We start from the raw sequence: 25,391 nt of genomic DNA, 5'->3' as shown, positions 1-25,391 counted from the left end.
GCAGAGTCACATGTACAGGGAAAAGTCTCATGCTGTGCCACTGTTGTACCCAGAGTAGTAACACGAAGAACATGTATGGAAAATCTGACATGTATAAAGATCACTAATCAGTACACAAAAATATCCCTGTGAGGTAGGTAATCACCACCCACCTTTAAAGATGGGCAAACAGGCTAACAGATATAATGACCATGCAAAGGCCAGAGAGAGAGTGTGGAAAGGAGCTCGGGATTCTCAATCTCTTGGCTCTATGATTGTTCTTCTCACCCCTTTCAGATTCATCACTCTGCTTGTGACACTGCTACAATCCAAGACACCTTTGTAATTATTGACTGCAAGGGTTAAAAAAAGGCAAGAAGTAAAGCAACATAAGCTAAGGCCAGGAGCAACCCTAAGGTTTGTTCCTTCCCCAAATAAAATATCTCTGGCCCAGTTTTAGGTTATACATTTCTCCTGCAGTTTTCTATGCAAACATGTTGATCTCCAATGCTGTCTGTGGGATGGGCAGCTACGATTAGCCTTTTAGGAGGCTCATTTACACTGGCATTCTCTCATTTTCAGTAAGGTTTGTGTTCCCTAAGCTATAATTGTCTGTACAGGGGAAGACACGGATGCAATCTGTTCTTCTTAACAGTACAAGGAATTCCTCCATCAAGGAGCTGGGGAGGTGGAAGTTTAAAAAGAAACAGAATCAAGACAGTGTTGCATGCAACCCCATTACCTTCTGGAACTGCCATTGTCCTCCATGGGAGGTGCTTTGTTCTCTAACAGTGGCCAATTAACAGGAATGCTCCTCACCTGACTTCCTTACCTGGGACCAAGGACTTTAGTGATATTCACAGGCAGATAGGATGTATGTCACCTGTCCCCTTGATGCAGAGAGTCCAACACACACATTATTTCACAGCAAAGGAGAAAAGGGATTGTTAGAAACAGCATCTTGGACAAGCATACAAAGAGGAAAATAAAAGCAGCCAAGCAGCAGATTTCTGGCAGAGTTGCCTCAGAGCTTCTGAACAAGCCGCCACTGTTCTGTTCCATGACTGTCAGTGCATGGCATGATTTTTCTAATTAGACTGCAACAATCCGAGCCCCCTCCTCCCCCCCTTCTGCCACCAGGGGAAGGCTCACCGCAGCAGCTGCCTCCGTGGCAGATCTCAAAGTCTGTGTATAAAAGGAAATGGAGAGACAGAGATGGACTGGTCCAGAGTTAAAACCCAGTATCATAATAATATTAATGAATAATCATAGTATTAACAGTAAGAACGGTGCAGCCTAGTGAATGTAGGCCCTGTACACTGCAGACATGTCGTTGTCTGATTGGTCCAGTGCTTTTGCTCGTTTATAGACCTAGAGGAGAGAAATTAGAAAAGGATCAGTGCCTGCTCTTGTGCAAAGCCTTTCCCCAGCAGAAGAATTACTTTGCTGACCATTGCAAACCAGAGAACTCCATAGTATGTCAAGTAATTAGAGCAGTGTAGTTCAGAACACACCAAGTCTTGTTGAGGCCATCCATGTTTACTGATGTGACATTCTAAGGTCTTCTACAATCAAAACAAATCCAATTCCATCCTAGTCAAAATACATTTCAATCACTGTTCCCCTGTCTTAGAGATTACTTAGTTCTTAGATTTTTGTCTCTTGTTGACAAATGTTGAAGAAATTTTGAGTAACACATATCTGAACACTGAACAACTCTCACCTCATTGGCAGCAGCTGCCATGGGAGTTGGGTGGTTGACAGAATCGCCCAGTGCAATAGCTAATCTAAGATCCTTCTGTATGTATTTCAGGTAGAAATCAGGTTTAAAGTTTCCTTGCAAGATATCTGTTGAAAAGAATGTGTGCAAAAAATAAGCATAACAAAAGTAAATCAAGCCCACATTGCAAGGGCATGCAGTTCAACACCAAACTTCCCTTTCCCATGCTGATCACCAGGAACACTGCTTTTAGCTCTTCTGTTTCTCTGCTCTCTATCTTCATCTGGCCACAGCAGATAATGTCACTATTGCCCACTGACAAAGTGAGCTCAGATTTCTAAGCAGCTTGCCCTCCATTTCACTTATTACCCTGCCCCAATGAAATCCTCACTGTGAACTCAAGTCCTAAGCGGGATGTAGACAATGCAGAGCTTGGGGTGAATTCTCAGAAGCTCTGGCTATGAAGGGGAAGGAATGGAACTCAGCTCTTCATTTCCAGAATGCTTAAAATACCCAGAATCCCAGGCTGATAAAGATGGGATGGTTATTTTCTCCCTTCTGCCATTATCTGAAATGCTGCTATGTTGTGGCAAGTCCTATAATAAAACAATGTAAGAGAACTTTACTTTGGCACTTCTGGTCCAGGAAGATGCTGGCAAGTTGTCCCTGATTGAGGATATCCAGAAGGGTCTGTTGGGACTGGCCAGTCACTTGAGCCAAAGTCAGTCCTTCTGCTATCGTTGCCATGAAGCTGCCTTGGACCATGTTCACAATCAGCATCATCTTGGCAGCATTGCCTACTTCACCTGGGAGCAAGACATACCATTGGGCATTCCTCCAGAAGAGATACAGCAGCCTTGCTCCCCCATCCCACACAGTATTAACACTACCAGACTCTTCATACCACTTGGCAGCTCTCCCTTCCCCTGAAAGGCTTCAGAAAACTTACCTATTTTCCAAACACTCAAAGGGAGAAATCATAACAAAGTACAATTTAAAATAAAAAGCATCGTGGATCCTCCAAAATGAGCCAGTATCCAAAAAAGAAAACTTAGGCTGGAGGCTCTGAAATTGGCCAAGTTCCAGAAGAGCAGGCCAGTTTCCCATACTGCCCAAGGAGACAAGAAACAGATGACATATGCCTCTCAGACTCCTTGCTGGAATTCCCAGTTCTTGCACTGACTAAGAAACTGCTATCATGCCCTTCATGTTTCAATTACCTAGAAAAAAAGAGGTCTTCCCCATCGCTTGGAAACAGCTACTGCAGTCCTCATATAAACCCCTGTCACCAGCTGCCAGGATCACAAGCATCCCATCATTAGATAGCTGCTGATTTCCTGAGACCGGTGCTTCCAAAAAGCGACCACCCCGGGACACTATCACCTGGAAAAAGAGCATCTCTTGTTAGCTGTGCAGGAAAAGCACAAATTGATGCTGAGTAGGCAGCACAACAAGAACATTGTTTAGGGCATTCCTGTCCCTGAGGACAGAATTTGAAAGCAGAACAAATAGTTCAGACATATAAACAGGAGAGGAAAGCACTAACACATGATGTGCTGCATCCTGCGCAAAGGGTACTCAAGACCAAAAGTTGCCCTCACACTCCAGCAACACTCTCCTGCACCCATCACTACTGTGCATATTTTAAGCAGCTGAACTTACGTGCTTTTGCCATGGCATCCTGTAACGGCCAAGCAACCAGTGCTAAAGGTGTGTATGTGGTGTAGGAATCACAGAAGATTGACTGTTATGATATTTTCCTCCGTTTCCCCCAAAGAGGAAAGGCCTTTGACAGATGTCTTCAGCCAGAGGTTTACTAGTATGTATGACTTCATTCTCCAAATTCATGTTGCACGCTACTGCATCACCAATATGTCTGCTTAAAACTTCACCAAAACTAGCTCCCCTTCCTCGTGCAACAACACACACTGCCTTTAGGGTGGAGGATAACAATCAAGATACCAAAGAGGAAATCAAAGATACCACATCAGAAATAATCAGAACACTTCTACAGAAATCCTCTCTATAATAATATTTCTACAGAATGAAACATGAAGGCATTCTTTTTCCCCCAACCAGAACATTTAAAATAAGCAGATTATGCATTTTATAAATGCAAGGACAGTTATTAATCCAGACAGTGCTTCCTCCTCCAGTTTGCTAAAGAATACCAATCTGGCTATAAATACTTCTTAAGGGATCAAAATTTGGCTCGCTGTTTGCACTGGTGCCAGCTAACAGCCCTGCCAAATCTACAGGCTTTGTTGTTATCACCAGGGAACATCTCATCCAACTTTGTTTGCCGGTCAAGATTTGACCGTTTATTTTGTCTTATTTGCCTGGGACTTGAGTGTCTCCTAAAGAAGCCCAAAAATCTTCAGAAGCATCTTTATTATCAACAGATTACCACCTGAAGCGACAAGAACTGCAGTACTGCTGCTGAATCACAGATGTTAGAAGTTCAGTTCAATGTGATTACCTGGGCCAACTCTGTGACTGTATCTGCATCCACAGTGGACATATCCACGTAACACTTCCCTGGGCGAATCCCCTGCAACACTCCACTCGGACCAAGTACCAGCTGTGGGGAACAGAAGAGCGGTAAAGCAATAGGGTGTCTGCAAAGAAACTCCAATCCTGCAGGACAGCAGTTCAAGTGAGCCTGGCACTGCAGTGGTAGACTCCTAGAGGGATATCAAAACCTAACCCCCCAGGGATTATTTTTTAAGAAGTATGATTTTTATTGGGACATTTATTTTTACATAGCTGCACTGCCCAGCATCTACGATGACCCAGGCTACCATGGTTAGTAGGAATCAGAACCGGTGTTCAGTGACTGTATCTCGTAGTCTAGCTGGTGGAGGAAAAATAAGAGCTAATCCTTACATCCTTTGCTGCTTTTGGATCTGATACACAGGCAAAGGTGATGTCACAGGTAGAGACAACTTCAGCGGGGGTTCTTCCCAGCCGTGCCCCCTCCTGGATGAACAAATCACACTGCAAAAGTCACAAATCCAAACGTAAGAAAAATTAAGTACAGAGCAAATGGGTTCTCTAGCATTTGCTGAAACAAACTCTGCTGCTGGACCCAACTCAAAAGGAGCCAGGCATATTAATTACACAGCAACTGGGTTGTCTTCTGTTCGTTTGTCATGCCCCCTCCCCCCCGCGGCCCTTTTGCAGCTTTTCTGAAACCCCAAGTGAAGAACTTCAAAAGAAAGACACAGGAAAAGAGAACACTTAGGTGAAATGATAAGAGATTGAATGTTGTGGTTTTGGGAGGAGAGATGAAGGAAAAAAAAATTGGTAAACAGACATAGCAAAAGGTGTTACTGGACAGTAAACAGGAATATGCACAGCTGAGACATGTGTTTTAGTGGGCTGCTGCTTCAAAATCTTAGCTCCTTCTTACCCTATCCCCTCATACCATCCATGTTTTGCAGTTAAAAAGAAAAAATCTTTTAAACCCTTTTAACAAAGTAACCATGGTGCCCTTCTTGCCTTTGATATATATTCTACAATATCATCCGAGTTCCACACCTCCCCCAGTTACCTACTTTTCCTCCTCCACTACAAAGAATAATGCTGGCTAGAATGTAAGTGTAATATAAGCTCCATTTTCACTTTGAATACACCTATAAAATCCTCCTCATCCTGGTCTTATGACACAGCACATTTTTAACAGAACCTTTGTTACTGCAACATGAACAGCACAATGGATGTGTAGGTGAAGCTGTGGTCAAGCAGTGCATCTTACCACACCACTCCCAGGATCAACTCCCCAGCACTTGGTCTTTTTGTCCACCTCCATGACACAATGATGTGGCTATTTACATCAGCAGTATTTCCAGAGGCACTTTACCTTGCATCCCTCAACACATATACAAGGTTGTTATTTTTCTGGCAACTCTCTCATCTCATACAAAATGGCAATGGTGTGGGGACTGTTCATGTAACCATACTAGGCTACAGTGTGACCATACTAGGACAGACCATACTAGGACAGCTTCATCTAGTCAAAAGTGGCCACCAACAAGCACCTAGGAAATAACAGAACAAGGCAGCAAGCGTATACTTGTGCTTCTTTGGCATCCTCTCCCAGGCACCACCGACTGGCGACTCCAGGCCTCCCCGAGTTAGAGGTGGAAACTACACGTTTAGAAAAGGTTAAGTATCATCTGTACCTTGATCACATGCCTACCTTCTCAGCAGTCCGGTTCCAGACAGTGACAGTGTGACCCATCTTCAGTAAGTTGGAGACAATGCCACTTCCCATCAGGCCAAGTCCCAGAAACCCTATCCTGAGGGGAAGGGATAAACATTAATACAACAGAAAGCAACTGGTGTCAGCCTGTCATGGTCTTGGAAATTATGAAGACCAAACCCTGGAGCATCACCAGCAAAAAAATCCCAAAACCACAACAAAACCAAACATGTTCCACTGTGGCCACAGCTAGAATGGGCAGATACTGAGCTTTAAAAGCAAGCTGGTATTTATTTTGCTTACCAAGCATCCCTAACAATTTCCTGAAGAAAGTCTTTAGTCTGCTTCAGAAGACTATCTAAATATTAAAGGTTTGGGTGGTCTGGGTTTTTTTGTTTGTTTGCTTAGGGGGGTTTGTTTGTTTAGGGGCTGTTTGTTTTGTTTTATTAAAATTGCTGCTCTTGTGCTTTCTGTTGCCAGCCATTGCCTTATTGAAGATAAAGGGAAAATTCAGAGATCAACAGGTGCTTCTCTAGTTAATCTTCTGATTTTTAAACTAAGTCACATGTACAATGACTTGCTTATACTATTGAATGATACATTACAATCTTTATTTTAATAAAGCCCTGCAAGGACTACTGGGCTAAGCATCACGGACAGACCAAAGACCTAGTCCCTGCTCTACAGCTGCGACTTTGGACAGACGTAGAAAGGAAGTAATAGGCCAGTACAGGTCACCATGAGCTACAATACAATAGTCCCAGGTACCAGCTGCCTTCCCCCATGCCTCCCCCCTTCCCCTCTCAAAACTGGCAAGAGTTTTGCTCCTCCCCCCTTCAAGAAAAAGACAACACACTAACAAGTTCCATCCCTACAGTTACCTGCAACAGGAATTCCTTTGCAGTCATTGCTGCAAGGATGCTTTTATACCTCGTGCAGCTAGCTTCATACCAAAACCACAATTCTAGCAGGAGATTCTGAAGTGTTCAGTTACATGTCTGATGTAACTTCACAACAAAATCTGCCTGGCAGTTCCCCAGTTAATTCTTCAGAATCAGCCACACTACAGATGTGCTGTGGCTTTTGCAAGCCACCCGCACTCTCCCAGCTAGCCATGCTGCCTTTGTTAGAGCAAACTAATTTAGACAGGTCAGAGCAAGTCACTATAGGCTCCTTAAATAGCCCAAACGAGGTCCACCCATTTTCAAGTCTCTAAAACAGAGGAGATACTCCTTCTCTCCCAACCTACCTCTGAACCACATTTTCCTGAGACACTGTTTTACCTGAACAGCTTCATTGTTATTTTGGTTCCCCTGGAGTACAGTTGAGAACTGACATCCCATGAGAACGACCCCAACGGCAAACAGCAAGCTGTGGCCTGAACTCAATTTGAACAGAGCGGAAGTTACAGAGTGAAACAGGAAGCTCAAGTTAGGCTTCTCTCACTCTAGAAAGGAGAAGGGGGACGTTAGAAGAAACCAGAAAGCTCACGTGCTACACAGCAAAGCCCTTGTGCTGGGAGAACACGCCTCCCTCTTCCTCTTGTCTTCTACATGCTCAGGAGAGCAATTAAACAACCCTAGTCAACTGCTAGGCACTACTGGAGAAAGATACCCTATTATCTTTCTGCCTCATACAGCATTCAGAAGTACTGCTGCTTAATGTTCTGCAGTACGTCCTACAGGAAAAGGGCAACTGCAGAAAAGCCCTGAATTGCAAATGTACCTAGGCCAGACCTTATTCCGAATTTTCCTACTGTACAGCTCCTGTTTGTTTTTAGCTGCCTCCCTCCCCCCCCGCCCCCCAAATCAGAGTTTCACACAAGGACAGAGGAGATCTGTAGTTAGAGGGAAACATTAGGTTTATTTATTCTCAGTGACAAGCTGGATAATGGCTGCATGTATGAGCTGGGAAGGAGAAAAAGGAAGGGAAATGGCTGAAGTGCGTTGGAGATCTTACTTTTTATCTGTAGGCGTGATACTGCCATTGACTGCTGTGCTGTCTGCTGCCTGGATGGAGGTGGATCCTGTTTCCTGGGGGGGTGGAGGGGGAAGAGGGGTGGGGGTGGGGAAAAAAAAAAAAAAATAGAGTGCACAGCTCTGGAGGAACTGCAAGTCCTCATGACAATAAGGAAAATCCATCAAAACCAAGATTTGCCTTACCTCTTCACAAACCTTCAGCTTCTTTGTGATGGCCTGATAGCAGACAGCTGGCTGTATGGAGAAGACAAAGCATTCAGGGGAAGGACAGTGCTGATTTGCTCTGCTGAGCAAACAGACCATATCCTTGTCACATAGAAACAGGCAGCTCACCCACCCACCACCATCTGCAAAGCAGGAAAACTCTCAGGCTTCCCTCAATGGGAGAAAATAAAAACAAAAACCTTTCGCAACATACTAAGCTCTTCCTTTCCCACCCTGCCCCAGCAATTCAGCCTGTCTTCTGATACAGGTACTGCAAACTCCTTTCTGTAGTTCATATACATATAGGCTCCTCTAGAGGCAAGGATCCAGGGCATCCCTACTCTCTCGTTTGGCCCAAAGAAAACAGAGATCTCTAAAGCCTGCCATAGAGCACCTTGCCTCATATCTATGCTCAATATTGTCAATGCAGCCGTGGAAGCAAAACCTTCTTGTTAATATAAGAAGGCATATGGCTTTCAACAAACTTTAAGGTAAAGGCTCCTCCTCCCCATGCCGCTTATTTTGAGCTTGTCTAGATTAAAACTGTTAGCTGCTCTTAATCCTTCTGGCTCTGCCCAGATCCTCAGCTAGATATAAACCCTTTTTCATTTAAATTTGATCTTTCCTTTTCCTCCTGATGTTCACTGCTGAAGATAAAATCCTGCAAGGCTTCTGACTCTCAGGAGATAAATGGGCTACATTTTACATGGAGCTTTTCTGGTCCTGGAAATTCTGCGATATTCAGTTAATTGACAAGTTCATCCAGATGAAGAAACTAGTAGGACAACCATCACAGACAATCAAACAACAGGGGTTTTAAACAGAAAAACAGCTTTTCCTACTTCTCAGTGTTCAGTCTACAGAATTTACTACAACAGATCTGTCAAATCCTGGTGCTAGATAATCTTTAATTACTTGAACTATTCACTGTACTCAATGCTAAATCATTCTAAACCTTAAGGTTAGGAATTAATTCAACTACAAGATTGCATGTGAGAATCTAATTGCCACTAGCCCCCAAAGAACAGAATTTCAGCGCTCTTTATGCACACTCCTTGTACTTAGTCCCAGCAAAGGGCAGGATGCCAAGCTAGACAGACCAGCAGAATGATCCTGTCTGCCAAATCCTCACCTTCTCTGTCTGGCTCAGCAGAAAGTGATGAAAGTGTGGATCGCTGTCCTTCACAGGCTACAAAGAGAGAAAGTACAGGCTCAGAAACATTCCGAGAGAGTCACTGAGCAACCACAGCACAATTCCCTTGTTCTCCCAAGCTGCATGAGAACAATAGCTTAAGGTGGAAAATACAAAATGTATCAGCTGTTATCAAGCTGCCTGTTTCAATTAAGCAGTTTACATTATGTTTCATTCTCGAAACCAAAGCCATTCAAGTCAAATTCCTCATTTTTGGACATCTGTAGGAAAACAAAAGAAGATTATGAGCAAGATTAACACGGGACAAAGAGATCTCTTATCCTGCTTCTTCTTCTTCCCAAAGGGATGAAAACACTTATTTTCCAGCTTCCAAGGAACTCCTTAAAACAGCACTCTGGGAACTGGCTGGAGATTACACCTAGCACTGCCACATGCTAGGCAAACCCATATTAACAGCAACAAGGACTGTTAGGCCCAGGCATCTCACCTCCCCGATGAGCATCACATGCACTAGCCTAGAGTCACGCTGCTCTTACTCTGCTTTACTGACCACTTATTTATTTATGCACAAAAATGAAAGGTTTCCAAAAACTGCTTATGAGGGAAATCAAATGAAGCCACCCCATATGATAGTATCCAGACAGGGAGAGACTATCCACATCATCTCCTCCAGTTTCGGGAAGCCAGTCCCAGAAATACTTTTGAAACAAGAAGTGCAAAAGTGAGTGTGAATCTGTACATGGTTCCACAAAGACTGAAATCTCACTTCCAGCATACTTCCTAATTGCCCAGGATATTGTCTAGCTTTGTTACACTAGAGAATGACAGAACGAGAACGTCTTATTTTGTTCCTACAGGAGGAAGAGAAGATCTTGCTATTTTACAGCCCAGACAAAAGTTTCTAGATTTGCTTCCACAAACTCAGTTCCTAGATCGCATATGTTGTAAAGTTTCTCACCTCACTGACACTTGGCGGCCATTTAAATCCAGCCACTGTTCCAGTCATCACTCTCTTCACTGTACTTGACTCTGGAATTGTGAGGTCCTGAGGAGATAGAAGGAGGATCAGAAAGAGCTTACAGCCTGGCTCAGTGGCTGGCCACAGCACGTGGATCATATGAGCACACATACAGAGTTTTGAGAAGCACTACAAATGCCTTCCACTTCATATGCCCTTCCATGAAGAGTTCATACTTAAACACAAAGTGTATTATCAACACAGGTGAGGTGAAGAAAACATGAACTGCCAACGAAGGAATTCAACCACAGTTATGGCTTCTGGAGAATGCATTCTTCATATGTAAGAGGAATCATTGCACTTGTGTAATCACACAAAGAGCAGAGAAGCAAACAAACACACTCGATCCAGCATTTTCCTCTGGTGGATGCAAAAAGCTAAATAAATGGATGAAGAACATCACCACAGTCAGAGGTCTGAACTCTTCTAATCCTCCACTGTCATAAAAAAGTAGCCTACTTGTTAACAGGAGAACCTTCAAAGCATGAGGCTGATAGTCACATCTGCTCAAGTTTGCAGAATCCATGAGACAGAAACTGCTGTGGACTGCCCCATTCACTCAACAGGCCCCGATTTGTAATGTCATGATAATACTTAATGTATTGGGTTTGGTTGTTTTGTTTTTGGTTTTTTTTTTACCGTTGAGCAGATTAAAATTTATCTTTCTTATTTCCCCAAGATATATAGGTTAAAATAGGTCTTTATGCTACAGGTCATAGACATATGCTATAAACATATAGGTCTTTGTGCTATGTGAAGAGAATGTGCAGGACTTATGCATAGTATGTGTTATCTTCCTGAAATGAGGGTTCAGAAATGGAATCACATTATCTCTCCTCCAAAATTACTTCCTGAAAATGCACAATATACCTTAGTGTCAACACAGAACCACAAGAGAAGCGCACTGTTTGCAAAAAAGTTAAGAGCAAGATTCCTGGAGGTAACCCAGATTGATGCAACTGTTTCATCTGTTAGCAGGGACAATTTAGACATCAGTCTCCAACCTTAAAGTGTCATCTCAGTCTAGGGAGAGCCTTGCACACTAAAACTGTCTCCTTAGAGACCATGCTGCTGTTTCAACTGGTAAAGCATGGATGAAGCCTGCTCTAATACCTATGAAGTCATGTTGGTCCTTTGAAAATATTCATATAAGCTTAAAAATGAGAGTATTTGAATGATCATGTATGCCTGCAGAGCATTTCTAGATAGAGCACACCTCAGCAACAACTGGATCCTTGAATTTTGTGCATCCTTATTACTTGGAAAGCCAGAATTTGGACTGTGACGGGGCAAAAATCCCCAAATCCCAACGCTGCAGTAATTCAGAACAGCGGCATAAATGATTTCTACCCTAGGGCTAAGAATTTGGGGAAATTATGAGAACCAGGCAAGAAGACAACAAGATTTTAAAATTATTTCACAGGCTGAAAAATAAGGCAGTACTGTTATATTTTCATGGCAATTTCTTTAATTGTCAGTACTTTACTTTCCAGAAGCTAAGGCTACTTTCCTACATTAATCTGCTTATTTTCATGGTCTGTGGCCAGACATTTATCACATAGCTGGCCACCTCTTTGTGATAAGCTGTTTAAAACCACTCTGCTTGCAATTTGCCAGTAAAATAATTTCTACTACCACAATTAACTCGCTCAAAGTGCTCCAATGCCCTGAGGTAGCTAACACAGTAAAACCTAAGCACACAATGCGTCAGCACGATCAGAATTCTCCCAGCTGTTAGTTTTGATCAATTTCGGAATGAATCTAGCTCAAAGACACAAAAGCATTTTGCAAGTGGAAAAAAAAGCCCTGTGGCTTACTGTAACAGAAATTTGTGAAGATACAACATGCTCGTAGCAAGACACTTTGAAATGTGAATGTATGTTGCCAGTAAAGTGTTTTCCTGCATCAGTCAAGTCACAAGTTCCGTAATTATTAGTAAGACAATCACAAATGCGCATCCATTTCTCCCCTCCTCCAACTCCCCCCAAAAGGAGAAACTGATGGGCTCTGTCGTACAGCCTGATTTAACAGAAGCTGGCTCTAAAAAAAAAAATTTAAAAAAAGGCCAGTATTTCCTTCATAGCTAATATCTGAGATGATCAGCTTCATTTTACTACGTCAAGAAAGAGTTTGCTGTTCAACCAGTGAAGGCCAATCCATTCACAATTTTGGAGATCAAAGACTACCATCTTGACTTGCATCCTGAAGTGCACTGAAAGCAAAGATTGTGAAGCACAGCATAACGTGATCCCTTTGAAGCACAGCTGAGCAATCAGGCTGCCGCATGGTGTATCAGCTGAAGTCTCCCAATGGTCTTCAGGTGTAGTCTCCGATGGAGCATGTGCATTGTAATAATCCACTGAAATAATTATCCATTTGGAAAAGGAAGATCTGGACCACAACAGTGAGTTCCACCATAAATAAAAAGGCTGGAACTCTAGATGAGGGTAGACAAAGTATTGGTGGCTATTGCTGCTGCCACAACATCCAGAAATAACAGGGAAGTAATGGGGATAAAATAATAATGCTCCAAGGTTGAACCTTTATAATGGAGGATGGAAATACATCCTATAGCATAGAAGCTGAAACGAATACAATTAATTCTTGTGGTGGATTCCCCAGGCTACAAGAGTTTCTTCTTTAAGCCCTAGCCCTTAAGAATGCCCCACCTTCTGTAAGTACTGAGGGTGAAGTTGAGTGACTACTAATCACTTAATCATACAAAGTAGATGAGATGGCAGAAGTCAGGAATCAGATGAAGACCCACATCTCTTCACTAATCCTGCCCACACAAACTGAACTTGAGGGATGGCAAGATGAAAGGTGGAGTCTCATGATACAGCTCTCAAAGCTCTCTCAAAGATATGAAGAGAGCCACTCAAAATAACTAACTGGTAAAAGTTACAGGAAGAATCAACAATATGCTTGCCAAAGGTATCAGGCAGCCAAATGGTCTAGAAGTAGTAACATGGAACAGCTTAAAAAAACCTGATACTGAACTGACTCTTCCTGCTGGCCTGTTAGTCAAGGTGCCAGTCAACCCTAGAGTCCATCTGCAAAGTCCACAGGGCACTGGCGGACATGCACAACACAAACCTTCTCATCCTTGGGTGGACGCCCCCGCTTTCGGGGGCTCTGATCCTGGGCTCTTTTCAAAGGTGATTTTGATCCTCTCTCTGATGATACAGAAGAGACCCTCTTTTTTCCTTCCCCTGTGCCCTTCTTCAACTTCCCTTCAGACAAACTGGCTTTGCGTTTCTCTTCACCAGTGGATTGCTTGCCTCTTTCTTCACTGGAATTACGACGATTCTTCTCTTCATTGGAGTTATGGGAAGACGCCTGAGAGATTACAGAATAGAAGATGGTAAGGAAAGAAGAGAAGAGCTGGAATGATTTTCATGCAAAACCAAGGATGTGAAGGACCCTGTGCTGATTACTATCAAGCAAAACAGCAGCACAGTAACTTGAAAACTAGATATTTGTTAGCCCTTTGAAGTCAGTGAGTGAAGTTCCTGGTTAGTTCTCCTGCAAAAACACATCAGTTTAAGTAAGTGAGTAACAGAACAGGCCACTTGAAGACTTGCTGGGAGCGTGTGCACATATATGCACTTCCAATATACTAAAGACAAGATTAGTAGATATCAAATTCTAGCCCAAGACTTCAGACTGACTTATATCATCTTAAGCAGATCAATTAGCCTCTTCAGTTTCTCCATCAGTTTAACAACACTTTTTTCCCACCAAACAAGATTGAATGGGGAAGAAGAGGTGGGAGGGACAGACGGACACCACAAAGGAATGAAAACGAACCCCTCCTCAACTTGCCACAGGCAACAAACTCCTTTCACATAAAAATGCATCTGACCATCATTCATGCCAAGACTTGTTTTGATGCACACAGTAAAAAAAGAACACACTCACCTGGTCCTTGCCTTTGGTTTTTCTAAGAAACTCCTCTACAGCATCCACGGCTTGCTGGAAGCGCTTACCCTTGTTAATCTTTATCATTTCCTCTTTGTGAGGGTGATAAGGCTTCAGCTGCTCCACTTTGATCCAAGCACTAGAAACAAAAAAAAAAAAAGTTAGTTATATTCTCCAAACAGCAACTTTCTCAATCATCCCACTTTTAGAAACACACAGATACACTTTTTTTCTCCAGAGCAACTGATGATAGCAGCCCAAACTGACTTGCTTTCTACAACCTGAAGGGCTGCAATTTCAGCATTCACCAAGAACTTTCTTCTGACAGTTTCTCTCTCAAGTTTTATATCCTCTCATGCTAGCAGTGCTCCGCTCTAAGCTTTATTCATATTCTCTATCAGCAAGACAGCTTTTGGATGTGATCATAGGTTTAGAACAAAGGCAGTCTAGTGACTGCTCTTGCATCACCAGGAGGAACACCCACAATGCCTCCACAAACGGCAGCCAATAATATGAATCTTCGAGAGGTTGTTGAAAGCGGAGGCCACATAACAATTCTAAGCCATCAATCCCTTGTTCAAACATATTGTGCACACACAAGTGTCTGCAAAAACTGGAGAAAAAAACCCCAAAATTATGTATCTCACAATAGAGCTGACCACAAATAAAGTGAGCGCAAACACCACAGCTCTTTGCTGAACATATTTCTGAGGTACCTTGATATTCTGCATGAAAACAACATTTTCACTTTTGAGGAAAAAGAACTGTTTTCTTCACTGTTGATATTTTAAGATAAACTGGTACAGTAGCAGAGTATTAACCTGACTGCAGTCCTATGAGGAAACTCAAATGACTTCCCTGTTTCCATTGCTGCTAAATAGGACTTATTGACATTTACCAAATGATTAAGTGGTCAAGTACTCTGTGACAACTCCACTTTCCTTCAAGTTGACAAGCTCTTCTACCACTCCTCCACTGTGGCTTCACTAAGGCATTCCACTGAATGCCTTTACTTTCAACATCCCTCGTGGCTCTCACAGGGATTAGACTACCTTCCTCTCTCCCCAAATTCAAGCCCAGGCTTATCAGCCACACTGTTACAAAGGTATTTCCATCCTACTGAAAACAGACCTGTATAAGTTTTAGAAAAGCTTCTCCTGAGCCAGGATGGCCAACAGTGCTTCTTAGCATACAGCAGCCCAGCACACAGTAAAAACCAGTCAAACTGATTTTGTCTGGTCCCAAAACATCTCTATGTTACAAACATTGACTAGCCATGATCATAGGTTTTAAATATTCTCCAGTGCGGTCTAGCTCCTGCAAGCAGGTGAAGTGGTTTAATAGCTGCATTTTCAGACACTGACATCACGTCATACAGCTTAACTGAACATAAAGGTGAAAATAATAAAAATAACGCTTTGCTAGATCTTGCTTGTCCTCTCTTCACAAAGTAGTAAAGCCCAGTAAACTCTTTAAAACTTCATGGAGATCTTTCTCTTCACTGGCATTAGCCACTGTTTGTAGTCAGGAATCGACTTGCTTAAGGTAGACTGAAACATTTTGGGTTGCATTTGGAGAGACGAGGCCTCCTGCTAGAACTGACTACAAAAATGCTAGAATCCTTTCCACACTGCCAGCATAGCCTACACCATGATTCCACCATAGCCTGGAAGCAGAACCCAATAATACTCTTTTGCACACAAAGCTGAATCCTTTTGCTTAGTTTACCTCTTCTTCATAATAACTGACTTAAAGTAATATAATAAGTCAAATCATTACTTTCAGACTAGAGCCTCCCATCCAGCAGCTATTCAGAGAACCCCTCCTAGTTGCCCAGACTTTATAGTGAAACGCATCTTAAAATTCTCTTATACTCCAAAGCTCTTCTGTGTGGCACAAAGCATTCCTAGGTACTAGACAACATCAGCTCGTGAAAAGCCTTTCCATTATGTATATAAAGAAAACAAAATTTTGGAGTACTTTATTATAAAGCATGTTAAACATTGATGCCAGATTTGAATTTCTAAACAAAAATAACTTTTTTCTATCAAAGCATTCTCTTGAGTTTCTGCATATCCTATCCCTCCTCACTGCACATGTTCATTAGCTTCCTTTCTCATTACTTTTCCTTTGGTATGGAGAAAGTCTGAAGCACAAAGCTTTCTGGCTCCTGCCTTCAAAGGTACATCTTGGCACTTGTGATCCCTCAGGACAAAGAGCTACAGATCTCAGAGACAAACTAATAAGTGAAAAACAGTCTTAAATGCTGCCTCAGGGTTAAAAATAAATTTTTAAAAAGGAAAAAAAAAGAAAATTAAAAAAATAATTAAAAACAATCTGTATTTTCCTTTCCAGTTTATCCTTTGTGTGTCACCTACCTGGACAACCTTCTATAAGATACAAACATGTCTTTTGACACCAGATGTCCATAAAGCGTTTTGTGCAATGTTTCAAACACTTGAAAATGAAAGAACTTTCCAAACAAAGTAATTCATGTTTATACACAAGATCTCTCTCAAGCAATAACCTCAAAGCCAATGAAGGCCAATACTGAGATAAGAGGTCTCTAGGATGCAACATATAAAAGGAACTACTATTTCTCTCCTGACTTAGCAATGAATTAATGCTCTAGAAAAGCATTAGTGACATGACATTACTGAAGATGTCATATTTAAGATGAAATTGTATTCATACTGCTGCACAGTCATATGGTATCTGCAAAGAATGGGCTAAATGGAAAGTGAAAAGATGTAAAAAAAGATACGTTAGTAATGGGTTTCTCTGCTCAGTTCTCCATACCCTTCCTCATTCCCTCCAAAATGTCATTCTTATAAAATCACTACTCACGTAAACTCCATGTTATATTCATGAACAATAATCAAAACTTAGAATGCTTGTAAAGCAGAGGCAAGTACGAATGTGACCTGGACCTGCATGGAAAACAGTGCCACAGAAGAGATGCAATCAAAGATACCGGATTGAATCCATGATACGAGCTTAGCATACGCGAGGAGACCTTAAAACCCACAACTTTCTAGCCACTCTCTTACAGTCTAAAGATATCAATTCCTAATGATAAACTGGAGAAATGAAAGTGAAGGAATCTCAACAAATACTCACTTTTTGCAAGCCTTACAGTTAGGGATGGAAAACAGCGGCACTGTATCTCCAAATTTCTATTACTTACTGGGAAAAATTTTGTAAAGTACACTGTAAAGTACACGTAAATTTCGTACACTGTAGCATTTAGTGTGGGCATCTAAACTGCTAACACAACCATTTTTGAAAGCCAAAAGAAAATTGCTTGATTATTTACAAGCCCAGTGTGTGCGAGCACACAACAGAGAAATCAAGATGGGTTTCCTGCTGTTAAAAGGGAGCGCCCCAATTTTCATCAGTAAAACAACTCAAATGGCTGAACTCTGGAATTTGATATGTAAAACTTCTTAATTAAAAAAAAATACAAAAATGACCACACTAAATTAGAATAAACATCCATGCAGCTAAAAGGAGGGGATACTTAGCAAAAGAAAACAATCAGCAGGGCAATACTGAAAGAAATTCTAGGTATTAGATTTTTCAAATTTGCGCAATAAGAAAATTTTGCAGAGTACTTACGCATCCAAAGATATCAGTAAGAGGTAGAAAAGTTTTGACTACAGTAATTTTCAGCTATGGCACTCTGCTTGCAGAGATGTCTGTAACAACATTCTAGCTGGCTCTACTATACAGCAGTTTGGCTACAGCAACAGAGAGCTCTGCATGGGATAATCTGCCTAACCAAGAAATACCAGCAATGTAAACTAACCCTCTGTCAGCTTAGCCTATACCTTCTGGCTCCTCAGATTGCCAGAGTACCACATCCAACACCTGGAAAACTTTAAGCAAGTGTTTTCTGATGTCAGGACCTGAAAGAACATTTTAGAAAGACTACATCCAGAAATTTCCCCCTTCTTGAGAACCAGGGAGAACAGTGGCAGAAGAAGAGGGTAGGTGTTTGCATCTCAACAAGATATAGAGGATGGGAAAGCAATGAGTGCTGTGCTAAAAATCACTGTGCCTGATGGAAATAGGCTGCAGATTATTATACTTATCTTGGATTGCAAGCTTCCTCCAATTTTTCCTTAATATATCAAGTCAGGAAGTGTCCCTTGACCCCACCACATTTAGTGAGACTATTTAGTTTTGTACTGATGCTTCAAAAAGGTGCTATGAGTAAGAATGGACTGCTCCAGCTTCCTGTTAAGACTTTGATATACATGACTTGCAAGACCATTTGGCTATTACAGAATATCTAAGGGGGGAAAAGGATGGGATGGGAGGTGAATGCATGCACTTGTACACACATCTCTGACAACTGCAGGACTCTCCCTAGTAATTCTATGAAACACAGCAGAATGATACCTTCAAAGCAATTTTTTTTTTATTATTATTTTTTTTTTTTTTTTTTAGTTTTGACAACATCATAATGAATTCCCAAGCAGGCCATGAAATGTAAGAATATTTTGAACTGGATGAAGCACACCAAGAAAGACTTGTAGGCTGTAGGCCTGCCAGTCTATTAGTTCTAACTACTAAAAGCAATAAACGCATGTATATAGCAATGTATAAGTTCTTACATTGCAGAACTTGACTACTGGAATGATCTACAAAGATTTCCTATGACAAGACTGTAGCTTGGGAAATAAAAGGGGATCTTAAAAACCAGCTGAAAAGCAAAGTTAGAAAAACAGATAAGAGGTCAAAGTTCCACTGCTATTTAGAAAGACTAAAACAAAATTGTTTTTTATACTCCCATAATTGGATGTGGTTACATGCTTGCCAGGTCTACGGGCAGGAAACATCAATTCTTCTTGATTTAAGATGGGACACTCAGAAAAAGAACTTCTAGACAGACTAGAAAAATCTCCTTATCAATTTGGAGAACAAGTAAATAAGAGACATTACGTGAGTATGTTCATCACAATTAAGGCAATCACTTAGAATAGGACATGGATATTATATTACTACTACGAACATCAAGGTGGTTTTCACTGTGGTAAAGCACAGGTGTACTTCACAGTTTAAACAAATAAGCAAATTGTTCTTCCATGGGTAGAGAATCCTTATTTTCCAGAAAACCTATTTACTTTGAAGTGACAGAAGCAACTAACTCCACCAACACAATAAACATAAGAAGCATAGAGCTCAGTAGAAACTGTAAGTAAGCCAGGTCTTAAAGCACCGTTTGAATGCACTCATGCTCTCACATTTATGTCTTTGGCCAAAACTACTTCTAGTTAATGTATTTCCTTAGTCACTGCAGCATAGCACTGGGCCAGTAAGTATTAGTATTCAATTCACAGGTAAAGAAAAATGCATTTTCTTCTGTGCCGTATCTTAAGCTATTCAGGATTTTACAAGTAACCAAAACTGATCTACACACTACACTAAAACCACTTCCAAACTCATCAGTATGTTTTTATTCACTTGTCCACTCCACTCAGATGTATGCACACCAGTTCTTACTTCTAAGCAGCTTTCTCCTTAATCTTTCGTATGGCAAACTGGAGCCACGTAAGTCAGGAGGAAACAATTTTTAACTAGCCTGAAACAGCGGCATTGCTGGCCACAGCATTCACCTGGGAATCCTCAGAAAAAAACAGAACTACCAAGTCTGAGATTGCCTACTCATCGACAAACTGGCTGGCAATCACCCTCAGAAGTTTGTGAGAGGGATTCCACCCAGCAACTAGCATCACCTTTACCTTACACACACTGGACAATAGGCAAATAGCTTATAACCAGATCCTCACCTGTTAAACTTTGACAGAGTAAGGCAATAATAGAGGAGCTGTAAAAATGGATCATTGTATAGTAATGTCACCTTACAAACTTCAAAGTGGCAGAAAGAGCAAAGTGCTAGAAAACAGAAGCAACATGCACTAGAATATGAGTATGAGTCAGCGTACTCATCACACCACGACTACAGTCCGTGACGGAGCTTTGCATCCTCCTATTCATCATGCTGTTCATTATGTAGAGTAGTGACATTTTGTCAGTTACGTATTTCCACTTACTGTTTAAACACACCTAGAAAAAAGTATTTGCAAAACCCATTAGTTTACTTGCACAAAATAAGTAAAAGGATTTTCCCTTCATGCTCTTATTTTAAGTGAAATAATTTAAATTTTTCCTGATTTGGTTCATTGATTATGCTCAAAGATAAAGATTTTCTCAAGCAGCACATTGGTTAGAACAGCACAGTTCTAACCAGCACACTCTTTTAGAGTTCCAAGTCAGGACAGAACAGGCACACAAGCTTCTCTCTTCTGTCTATCAACATTATTTTAAGAGAACAACAAAGGGGACGGTATTTATTTCTATTTAATTGTCAGGTAGGGTATGCCAGTCAAAGTGAGCAAATTTCTAAACCATGATTATCTAGCAGGAAATTATTAAATTTCACAAGCTGGAGACGGAGCAGGAGGGGGAGACACAACGACCACACTACCTTACTGCGCCAAAAGACTGGATTTTCCCTAGCCAGAGCTCTACAATCGTGTAATAAATCCCAATTATTTTGCAGCTCTGAACTCTTCATTTGCAATCATGCTGCTAATCTCAGCTACAGTACGCCAGACATACGACCACTTTTTCCAAACTTGTCTTAATACAAAATTTCTCTGTATTTGATTCAATAACATGTAATACAAGAATTGAGAACAATCAGGACAGAAATAGTCAATCTCAAATTTTAGACCTTGATTAGCTCAAATAACCATGTTTAACAACAACGTCACCACCAAAAACCACTCTCTACCCTCAAATCAACCGTCACCTGCCTTACATTACTAGAGATCCAACAAAACGTTCCTATTAGCATGCAGCATTCACTTCTACTCCATCAAGTTTAGACCTCAGTTCTCAATGGAAAATGATTTTTAAATATTGAGCAAAAATAATTTAGGAGTCAAAAATAATTTCTGTAAGAAACATCCATTAAATGGTCTCAGTTCTTGTCACCTTTTTTCCAAAGAAGTAAAGGGTTTTCTAGTCTTACACAGATATTTGTAATTTCCTCCCTTACTGCATGACTTAACACAAAATAGCAAAAAATAAAGGGAAAAACTGAAAATTTAGCAAAATAATTTTCAGTTTCATGAAATACCCAAGTTCTCAGGTTTTTGGGTTTTTTTCCTGTTTGTAAGTGTCTAAGTCTAAGACAACTGTGATTTTGTACATGTGTTTGGAATCAATAAATTCTGCCTTGCAAAAAGGTAGTCTATAACAGTTTTGGCATTCCTATACTAGAGTCTTCCCAAAGCACAGCAAGAACGTTTTCAGTCATCAGGTATGACAGAATATTATTTTACAAATGGCAAGTATATAGCTGTTTTATTTTTCTGCCAGAAAAAGAAGTGAATACTCTTAGCTGTACCTTTCTCATACATGGTTACATGCTAAAATCTAACCCAGTCACGTCACACCTACTCCCCTAAAAATGGCAAGCTACCAAGAACTTTCCTTCACAGTGGCAACTAAAATCCTAACATGGTTGAGTATGCAAGTCTTTACAGTCTTCATACACCCACACGAGCGGCTACAGCATGCAACAATAGTTGAAATTTTTTTGTGTGTAGATCAAAGACAATCCTTTGCAAAGCTACACTGCACTCTGTTAGTAAATATTTCTTCCATGAAAGATCCATATTATATGGCATAGTATTTTCACCAGATGAAAACAAGCAGGTACATACTGATCTTCTGTTCCAAAAAACTTCACAAAGAAGCACTTTTTTCCACGTGGTTTCTTCAGATCTTTAGGTGGATTAACAATCTGAAGGTGATTAGAAGTGAAAGTTAAAAAGCACATAATGAAAATTTATACTCTGTGATTTTACTGTCATGTTACAGCTATTGTAGATTTTTTTTTTTTAATCTGACTAGGAAGAGAACTTGAATCTGTTATATGTATTTCCTTAGATATGGGTATGCTGCAGCAGAGTTAAAAAGTACCCAAACTCCACTGATACATCACTACATTCTTAGTGAGGTTTTCTTCTCCCTATTCCCAACAGATAAGCTAGCAATCTTTTTTAAAATTTAGAAAGCCAAATGGCATTAATAAAAGTTTGTTGCACTTAGGTAACTTTTAAAATTTACATTTAAAGCTTTGTCTTACTCCCAGAATAGATTGCTTCTAAAGCTTAAAATATTAGTAAAGAGAAAAGCTGCCATTCAGTTACACAGGTGACACCTGAAAGACTGCAGGGGAGCCTGGACTTAACTTGATCCAATAACCACAGTGAAACCAAATGTTTATGGTTGTCACTCACACTGACAACACTTTTCCCTGCTGCATGCTGTTAATCTCAGCATGCTTAGTCCTCATACATACACCAAAAACAAAACCAAAGTTCTTTCAGAGAAGTAAAAATAATAAAAATGGCAGAAATAATTCAATTGTTTTTAAAATCTTTTTGGCCTTTCATCAGAAAAAAAACCAACCAAACCAGAAGAGAAAGTTTAACTACTCCCTACCCCCAGAATTATTACTCAAAAAACATAGCTCTAAAACAGTATCTTGAGAAGCCAGACTCTTTATTTCTATTATTTAACACAGTGCATTTAACCAATTTACTACAGGAGGAAAGAAACTTGTCTTGCAGAAAGTGATAGAAATTAAATAACTAGATTTGGGAAACACAATCAGTTCCAGAGCTGGATGAACTGCTCTCTGTTGCTTTTCATTCCATCTGAACTAACAGCTGTTAGTGACAGGCTGAACTTCTAGATCAGCTAAAGCCCTAAACTGGTTCACAGTTCAGATTTGTGGGGTATGTATTTAAAAACAAAACAAAACAAACAAACAAATAAAACCCCACCAAGAAACCCAATATTAATCTTTAACTGAAATGCTTTTAGGCAAAGTTTTCTCTGTGCAGAAAGAAAAAGCAAAAACAAATAAACAAAACCCAGGAAAGCAATAATAAAAATAGAAACAAATCAAACCTCACCTTTCCTGGCCATGGAGGATACCTGCCCAGCTTCCCCCTAGAGAAAAAAGAAAGTATTAGGCACTGGAACCAGAGAAAAAACAACAATCCCTGGTCTACCTTTTTGCATTATGTCATATTTTTCATATTAAGAGAGTTACAACTTAAGAGTCAAAACCTACCGTGAAAAGCAAGATGCGCAGTTGACACACAAGCATTATACAGTTAGATACCTGAACCTAAACTAAGCCTCTAAACAGTCTGTGTGAACTCGCTGGACTGTAAGAACTTAAGTGAACAGAACAGCAGCAGCATACCTATTGCCTAGAAGATACAGTGCTAGAGCGTTTATTACTCTTGTAAGACTGGATATTCCCTCACAAGGAACTGAAAAAAGTATTGACACAGGCAATCAAACCAAAGTTCAGGTTGGTAACTTATGTCCATCTGGACAGAACAGTCTAGTGAGCACAGCAACCACCGATTTCCAGCTCAGAGAGACAAGACTCTTAGAAGTTCTCACAGGAAAGCAGTAACGGCAGGACCCCCTGAACAGATGTTCCATTACTACTTTATTCAGGTGCTCACCACCACAGTAAGGCATGCTAAAGATATGAGAGAGCCATAAGAAAGGCAGAAAAGTTTACTTCCTATGCTTGCAAATATTTCCATTACAAAAACTACACAAAACTACTTCTTCACAGAGGAGGAAGAGACATTAGTCTTGGCCCTCAGCACAGTGGCTTTATCATTATCTTACCCTTGTCACTTACTCGGGCTGCAATACTCTCACAAAACCTCATCAGTCATTGTCTTGCAAGAGACCGGTAAAGAACCTGTGGAGTCCACCAGCTCCTGAACCAAAAATCCTGCAGCCCCTCCTGAGATGGCAATGCTACACAGACGATTCAGTAGCGATGGTCAGGCAGGAACACCACCAAGAGCTGTAACTGTGACCATGTCTCATATTCGATGCTTCCATTCTTGTACTGAACAGGACATTCATCAAAGCCTTTCATATGTTACTGACTTATTGTTACAGTTCTTCTGCAATGGCTCTAGGGATTGTACCTGTCTAGGTTGTCACGTACAAAACTAAAGCAGGATAATCTGCATTCCAACACTGAGAGCAGTGCACTCCCCAAATCCTCGTTTGAAAAAAATTTGCTAAGAGGAACCAATCTTTACTTACTTTGCTATATAAACTAGACAACTTCACAGCACTGTCATTTTTTCAGATGAGAAACTGCAGTTGTCACAGCCTGAAGCACGCGCTTCTTTTTATCTGGGATATAAATATAAATGCATGCACTTGCGTGTCGGGGATTAGCTATTTCTTGCAAGCCCTAGCAGGGCACCCTAGCCTATCAAGTACCGTAGAGCCTATGCACTTAAAAATCAGCACTTACAGGGCTAGATGGAATCCCCTCAGTTCTCCTGATCAGGAAATACAAAATCACAGCTCTCTGACTATTTGAGGGTAAATGGCTTCTGTGAGCTTCAACAGGGACATTCTGACCTGCAAAAAACTGCTGTTTTCCTGGATTGCTGTGTTGCTTCATTAAAGCACTGCCAAGAAACGGTATCGGTGCTCTCCCTAAACGCCTACTAACTTATTTATGTCCCTTCTCACCTCCCTTGGGAGGAGACCGTCTTTCCAACCGAGCCCCGCAATGATCGCCCCCTGTCCCGCTCCCCTCACCCCCCTCCATCTTACACGCGTTCTCTTATGCGCCGCCTCCCGTTAGTCTCCGGTGCCGTCCCGGCTAAGAGCCGAGCCTGCCTCCCCTCGGCCCGCTCCAGCCCAGTCCCGTGGCCCCAGACTGCCTCTCGCCACCGCCCCCCGCCCCTCCTCATACCGCCGCCCGGGCCGCGGCCCCACCGCCACCTGCCCTGCCATGCCCCTCCCTCCCCGCAGCTGCACCTTGGAGTCCCACGCGGCTACGGGGTGACAGCCCTCGGCCCGGCCCGTCTCGGCTCCCGCCGCGCTCCCCCGGGCCGGGCACGGCCCCACCGCCGCCCCGCCTGCGCCTCCGCTGCCACAGGCGGAGCCTCAGCCTTATGCCGGAAGAGGTGTCTGTCCCGCCGTCCACCGCCGGCACCCGCGGCCGCCGCCCTACTCTGCCTCGCCACCGCCCGGCCTGCACCGCCACTCACCACACCAGGTCTCCGAGCCTCAGACTCACGGCCGCCATCTTACCGACAGAGCCACCAGCCGCACCGCGCAAGGCCTGC

General features: G+C 41.7%; 1 protein-coding gene across 5 annotated transcripts; it reads right to left on the bottom strand.

Moving 5' to 3' along the window:
- Window positions 1-1,197: 1,197 nt before the first annotated feature.
- Window positions 1,198-25,391, bottom strand: GLYR1 (glyoxylate reductase 1 homolog). Of its 5 annotated transcripts, none has more exons than XM_075514596.1 (16): window positions 25,314-25,391; window positions 23,178-23,214; window positions 21,918-21,997; window positions 14,179-14,317; window positions 13,354-13,596; window positions 10,198-10,284; window positions 9,219-9,275; window positions 8,066-8,116; window positions 7,863-7,936; window positions 5,901-6,000; window positions 4,586-4,696; window positions 4,179-4,280; window positions 2,920-3,082; window positions 2,326-2,505; window positions 1,703-1,827; window positions 1,198-1,350 (listed from the first exon to the last, which is right to left on the bottom strand). In XM_075514596.1, exons 1-16 carry the CDS (start codon window positions 25,349-25,351, stop codon window positions 1,276-1,278), a joined length of 1,662 nt encoding a protein of 553 aa, XP_075370711.1. In that variant the 5' UTR covers window positions 25,352-25,391; the 3' UTR covers window positions 1,198-1,275. The 5 variants fall into 5 exon arrangements, with proteins under 5 accessions (XP_075370711.1, XP_075370712.1, XP_075370713.1 ...); XM_075514597.1 differs by having other exon boundaries at window positions 4,179-4,277; XM_075514598.1 differs by lacking the exon at window positions 25,314-25,391 and adding an exon at window positions 25,081-25,179.

This window comes from Mycteria americana, chromosome 12 (assembly GCF_035582795.1).
Source record: "Mycteria americana isolate JAX WOST 10 ecotype Jacksonville Zoo and Gardens chromosome 12, USCA_MyAme_1.0, whole genome shotgun sequence".
NCBI classification, from domain to species: domain Eukaryota; kingdom Metazoa; phylum Chordata; class Aves; order Ciconiiformes; family Ciconiidae; genus Mycteria; species Mycteria americana.
Note: the sequence above shows the minus strand (reverse complement) of the source record. Positions and strands in the feature narration are given on the sequence as shown.

Excerpts from the sequence above, each read along its gene's own strand:
- GLYR1 (XM_075514596.1), bottom strand. The coding sequence starts at position 25,351 with ATGGCGGCCGTGAGTCTGAGGCTCGGAGACCTGGTGTG. Across the intron at positions 21,998-23,177 it reads ATCCTCCATGGCCAGGAAAG|ATTGTTAATCCACCTAAAGA; the intron begins GTGAGGTTTGAT and ends AATCACCTTCAG. Across the intron at positions 8,117-9,218 it reads TGCTGAGCCAGACAGAGAAG|CCAGCTGTCTGCTATCAGGC; the intron begins GTGAGGATTTGG and ends TTCTCCATACAG.